The following is a 6,867-nucleotide window of genomic DNA, read 5'->3' on the forward strand; positions in this document are numbered from 1 at the left end:
GACTTACGAAATAAATACATTGTAAATAAAATGTGGTAGTACAGGATCCGCGGAGTGTGAGTTCTACTGGAACTTGGCCGGTTCCGCGTGCCGAAATCGCATGGTCAGGGTCGGAGCGCGGGGCCCCCCTAGGCGCGGGGCCCTTAGCATATGCTTTTTCTGCTGTTCGGTTAATCCGCCACTGATGATAGTGATAACAAATTCATGTGTAATAATTTATTACTAATAAATTTATAGTCTGTCAAGCCGTTTCCGTCTGTTTCTACAAAAAAGCGGCCAGTTTAAAAAATTTTGGCGCGAATCTCAAATAGAAAATTTGAATATCGCGCCTTTTTCTACTGCCAAGCCAAGTTGGGTTTGTTTGAGTAAGGTGACTGTGGGCAAGACCGGCATACTTTATTTATTTTTTACATTGGAGTATTCTAGCTCCGTTAATTATTCACTTACGTGACCGCTTGTAATCACATACGATGAAGAATTTCATATATAATAATTAAGCTATAGTGACAGATCATTTTAATCATTAATTAAGCAAAAACAATAGTATTTTTAAAAATTCGGCGAGAAGACGGACTTCCCGTGTAGTTTAAGGTAAGTCCGTCTAGTAACGTTATCAGCCATACTATGGGTGCTTATGTGTTCGTATTAGAATCCTTACAAAGAATGAAACCAGACAATGAAAAGTGTACTCTAAACTTGTTAATATAGGGTTTAGATTCGAAATAAACACAATTTTTCTTATTAAAAGGTAAGTCCGGCATATACTACGTAAATGGGGTGGTAAACCTTTTTTGGAAAATAATTATACGTACTTATTTTTTTTCTTCTCAAATAAAATACCAATAGTTATTTTAAATTTACTCGTTGTTTTAAATTTACGGAGATCAAAGAGGGTTACATAAATAAGCTCATAGTAGTAGCAAGTTTAAATCAAATAGTGATTGGCAAATCAAACTCCATAACACAAGTAGGTACCCTACATACGTAAATTTTCAAGATAAGTAAGGCGAAGAACCCACGTCACATAGCGGCGTGGCACGCGTGGTACAGCGTTGGCGTGGCGCGTAACCTTGTATCACGGTGTAGGCAAATCGCCTAAATCACGATAAGTACAATAAATGTTCCGAAATAAAAATTAAGTATGGACTCGTATGGCTGCAGTGATTTTAATCTTCGGAACTATCAAGAAAATATGACTGTACAACCGTATTCTAAAATTCAAGAGGAGTAAAAAGGGTAATAATATGTGTCATAGGTATAATAATATAACATATGAAGGCGATGGTCATGGGTTCGAATCCCGGTAGGGTTCGAATCCCATTTGCTTGTATAATCTACACAGATATTTGTTCCTTCAGTCATGTTTGTTTTTTATATATTTATCTTATCTATATGAGTTTCTATATGTCGTCGCCTAGCATCAATAGTAAAAGCTAAGCTATGCTTAGCTTGCGGCCAATATTTATTCATTTATTTACTTAATAGGTATTTTCTTATTTGTATTTTCGGTTACATAGTGCTGAGGATAAAGAACACATTTCTTTACTAGTTTCGAGATTAAAATTGTTAATAAATACAAAACACAAACATCATGCGTAATGGCGTAAAGATGCGTATCTGTAGTAACCTTATAAAATCGTAATAAATAATATTGAAGCCATTTAACAGTTGGTAACCTCTGATTCAAGGAAAGTCCGGCATATGACGGACTTGCCTTGTGCATAGTAGACGGACTTTCCAACTTAGCAAAATTTTAATGTGATGAATGATGGAACGTATAATTACAAAACTAAGCCAATATCTTATAATTTAAACACATAATAAAGATTGCCGGGTCTTATATTACTTAAGTAGTCGAGTTCTGGTGCAAAATCTTGTCACAAACTATTTTTAACAATTTTATTTGCAAAGACTGTCGCACTATCACTTCGAGTTCCATACACGTAATGACTTGTTTACGCGGATTGCTCTGAAGTTCGTTGTCACAGCGCCATCTGTTTTAGAGTGAGGGAACTAGCGCGAAAAACTGACTTATAAACTCGACGCCAAAGCGGCAAACGCTTTCTAATTCAAGAGTTATAATGTGTTGACGGACTTGCCTTGTAGACGGTCTTGCCCACAGTGACCTTATATAATTTCAACTGAAGGATCTTTCCATGGTTTATAAAGAACGTAACTTTTTACTTGACAGTGACAGATAATTTGACGTATACTTAGAGTTGCTACATATTATTATGATATTATTCATCTGCAACATAACATAAGGCTTTGTTTTAGATTTCCCATTATAAATAAAAATAAAAAATATATTTAATACTATTAGGTAGTAAATTCGATTACGAATATTTACTTAATGTATTAATATACAGAGCGGCATCAAAAATGTCTCGTCAGACCTCTAGACTGGATGCTAAGAAAGTTGTAAGTATCATCAGGGGCTTATATCGTTTACCTATATCGTTTGTCGTTGCTTACTAACAATAATCCCTCATTAATTAAGGTCTCATCGGAAGATCGGCGCTGGAAGTCGCCAGCAACATGCTGATATGAGACCGTTTCTTCGCACTTTTTATGTTTTTCTGTTTTGTATTATTTTCTCTTTTGTGTATGTGCTAAAGAATTATTATTATTAAAATCTTTTTTATTTGCAGAATTCTGAGCTGTTGACGCTCACCTACGGCGCGTTGGTGTCCCAGATGTTAAAGGAGACTGATAATCCAGAGGATGTAAACAAACAGCTGGAGAGAATCGGGTACAATATGGGCATTCGACTTATTGAAGATTTCTTAGCCCGAACTAATGCTACCCGCTGCCTGGAGATGCGGGAAACTGCTGATAAAATTCAGCAGGCATTTAGGTAATTTAGCTTAGTCAAAATAATGAAAACATCTAAGTAAAACTAGTTTTCAGTGGTGTGAGAAGAGGATTTTAATTAGTAGTGGGTGCAAGTAGAGTAGTGCTAGTAATAATTACGGGAATAAACAATCAAAACACATCTATATTTAACCCTTTAAGGAACATTTACAACATAGCCAAGGTATTGAGTTCAAGCCTCCTTGTCGTTCAAGTTGACTCTGGTTAGGATAAAAATGCGAAAAAAAGTCAAGAGTTGTGGAGCCATGCTGACTGCAGCACTCCTAGTTTCATTTCATTTCATTTATTGAATGCCAACCATGGTATTACAAGGTATTCACTTATAATAATAACATTATGAAGTACAGCATGGACCCTGCTAGAGCGAGACAAACCTTAAAAATATAACTTAACCTAGAGAAAAAATAATACAATTTTCAAAATATAAAAATATTGTAATTTATAATATTTTATCTATATTAAATTTATATTGTGTAAATAAATTTTTTGCACACAATAAACGTGTAATTTACACTTAAAACTAATACATTACAGTTTAACATGTTCACCACAGAAAGGGGTTAAAAGATGCCCTGCAAAGTATGGTTAATTACGAGTTACACTAATTGCCGCAGATTATGTAAGTGTGTTAAGTAAGGCTACTTTTTCAACTAGTTGAGAACTTAATTAACATTTCATTTATTTTAAGCTAAAACCATAAAAAATGGTTCAATCATAAAACATATGATGTTCCAGACTATACCTGAACATGCAACCGACTGTAACCAGCTGGAGCAGTTCTGGAGATGAGTTCTCGCTGGTGTGGGACCAGTGCCCGTTGAGCGAGTGGGTGGAGATGCCCAACAACGGCCTCAAGTACTGCATGCTGATACCGGGGGCCATTCGAGGTGCATTGCAAATGGTGCAGCTGGAGGTCCAGAGCTGGTTTGTTCAGGTAAATCATCTTTAAATAGTATTCGAACTCTCATTCTTTCTCCAGACAGTTATGACCTTCAAGAAGAGTCCAAGGGCGACATTAATTGCTTACCTTCAGGCAATACGTCTTCTTGTTTGCCTCCTTTAACGTAAAAAAAAAAAAAAAAAAACAAATATACAGGCTGATTTTATTTGTTTGGCCATTATTTGCATTTTCGGGGGTTGGGCCCATAGTAAAGTTTAGTCTGACATGCATATTCACTCCTCAGACTCTCTCTCTCTCTCTCTCTCTCTCTCTCTCTCTTAGCCCTTCTCTACCCTTCGGGTGTAGGCCTCCTTAATTTTATGCCATTCGTCACGGTTCTGTGCGACCTGAAGCCACTTCTTCCCCGCAGTCCTTTTGATGTCGTCGTCCCAACGCATCTGGGGTCTACTTTGAGGACGTTCCTCCCCCCATGGTCGCCACTCCAGTAGTCGTTTACTCCACGAATCGGTTTTTCGTGCACCTCAGACTATAGTGACAACTAATGTAACCATTATCAATTGTAACTCATCTCTTCTCTACTTCTATGATGTGATAAATACATGTGCTGAGCGTGCATGGAGGAAGAGGAAACAACAAAACACATTCTTCTAGACTACAAACAGGTAGACGTATACAGGAGCAAATGCCTAGGGACTCCGTGCACACTAAAGGAGACAGTAAGCAACCTGAGAACATTGCTAGGTTTCGTGGAGGAGCTGGGGTGGTGGAGTAGCGCTACCTCGTTTCACGCAAAATAGGCACAATGGTTGTCGATTTGCGGAAAATGGCCAGAAGCACTAACTAACTAACATTTCCAGGACCAACTGAAAGGTGACCCGGTGACCGAGCTCCGAGTGAAATACATCAAGAGGCTAGAAGACGCTGTGCCCGCTGGAGAGGACTGAATTTGGACTGTTGGTTATTTTTGTTACATTTACATTATATTCAAGCGGCTAGAGTCTAAGCTTAGTTTTCACCAACTAGAACAGAACAAAGTGATGGAGTGTCATTATATTATTAACGTCACAGTCACATAGAAATTTGATAATAACATTATATAATTAGCTAAAAAATAGGTCAAAAAACTGGAAAAATTATAACTATTTCTTATGTATCTTTCTCACTTACTTAAAGGTTAGCTGGAAGAGATCCCTTAAGGCGATAAGTTCGCTTTTGTACATATTTACTGTATTCTTTCTGTGTTATGTACTTGTATTGTGCAATAACGCGTTTACTACTACTACTATTTTTACATTTCTAAGCACATTCGCTTACTATAGATAAGCACCCTCTTCTGAAAGAAGTCAAGAAAAGAGGAATAGCACTGGAAGCCAACGTTGTGTCTAATAATGTTTTGAAATTGGTAGAAGATGTAAGGAACCATCCTCTAGCGAGGTGGCTGGCTGAGGGTATGCCTGTACTTGTAGTGCTGTCCAGCGCCGACCCGGAGTGTGGGAGGCGGACCCCATGTCTCATGATTTCTTGGGAGTGGCCAGCCATCGTGGGGACTTAAGGCTCTTGAAGAAGCTGGCTTTGAACTCATTGTATCATAGCACGTATCCTGATAAAGAGAAGATTGTGTTTGAGTTTTAAAGCGGTGAACGAATTTTTTTGGCAACGGCGAATTTCTTGAAGCAATTGGTTGTTTATTCTAAAATAGTCCTAGAAGCGAGGTAATGATGCGACTGCGCATGCGCGTCACTATAATTTCATAATATGTAATACTCGCAGTTCCTAAGTCTCTTTTGGTCGGTTTAATTTAAAAACTAATAGAAGAAATATGTTCATTACCGTATTTTTATGACAAAAATGTTGCATTTCTAAATAAATTTATGTGCTAAACTTCCAAAAAATGTGTATAAACGTTTTACGTGACAGGCGACAGCAACTCCATATAAGTTTTTGGCAAAAATTCCGTTTTTGATACAAGCTTTTATCGCTGACTGTACTTTTCTTTGCACAAGCAACTAATATCATATCATATCATATCATTTATTCCATTGAATCATGTTCATTTGTACATTTTGATCTTAAATATAGTCAAGTAGGTACATGTATGATACCCTGCTAGGGTGTACAATCACTGGGTGTAATACTCATCGAGACAATTCTAAAAACCCTTGTTCCTTGTTTTATCACAGAGTTCCTATGGCCACCTCCTGTCTCCATCATCAGATCAGCTCGATGGTACCATAATATTGCATTGTCACCCGACCCGACTTACATATGTATGCAAATTTTCAGCTTCATCGGACACCGGGAAGTGGGTCAAATTTAATTTGCAAGATTTGATTAAAGACAGACAACGGGACAGGTAAAACTAAAAGCTTGTAAAAAACCGGCCAAGTGCGAGTCGGACTTGCCCACTAGAGAATGCAATCAGATATAACCGTAACCGAAATAACCGGTTATGACCGATTATTTTGATAAAATTTCAGTAAACGTCGAAAAACAGGCTGCGGTATTTTTTATTCGTCGTGAACCATGTCGGTATGCACGAAGGTTGGTATTGGACTGTCGCCGCGCGTCAGGTGACGTCTGACGGTTCAACGGATAAAATTGTCGTAGCGGTCAAAAGGTTCTGAACTGTCTCATGCAATACCTGATCATTGAATAGGTAATGCAGTATTAAAAATATTGCATAGGTTTTATGTTTATAATAATGTGGAAAAATAGTACATTACGATACAAGTGCGAAAAATAGGAAATTCGAAACGAGTGGCGATATATTAAAACACGACCGTAAGGAGTGTTTTAAATCGACACGAGTTGCGAATTACCTATTCGCACATTTATCGTACAACGTTTTACAGTACATATGGCCCTTTAAATGTTCGACTTAGTAACGTAATATGCTCATTTTCGCACTAGTGCGGTAAAGTAGCACCATATGTACTGTAAATATTATTTATCTATGCGTAGTGCCTGTTCATAGACCATTGGCCAACTTTAAAACAATAACACAAATTCTACAGTTGGGCACCTAACATTTGTATGAATTATTAATTGTTATCATTTCAGAGAATGTCAAATAAAACAAGCGTTAAAAGTAA

General features: G+C 37.4%; 1 protein-coding gene across 1 annotated transcript; it reads left to right on the plus strand.

The window, feature by feature from the left end:
• Positions 1-2,255: 2,255 nt before the first annotated feature.
• LOC133529366 (trafficking protein particle complex subunit 3-like) lies at positions 2,256-6,867 on the plus strand. Its single transcript, XM_061867072.1, has 4 exons — positions 2,256-2,421; positions 2,652-2,857; positions 3,610-3,808; positions 4,633-6,867. Exons 1-4 carry the CDS (start codon positions 2,383-2,385, stop codon positions 4,717-4,719), a joined length of 531 nt encoding a protein of 176 aa, XP_061723056.1. The 5' UTR covers positions 2,256-2,382; the 3' UTR covers positions 4,720-6,867.

Source organism: Cydia pomonella, chromosome 20 (genome assembly GCF_033807575.1).
Source record: "Cydia pomonella isolate Wapato2018A chromosome 20, ilCydPomo1, whole genome shotgun sequence".
Taxonomy (NCBI): domain Eukaryota; kingdom Metazoa; phylum Arthropoda; class Insecta; order Lepidoptera; family Tortricidae; genus Cydia; species Cydia pomonella.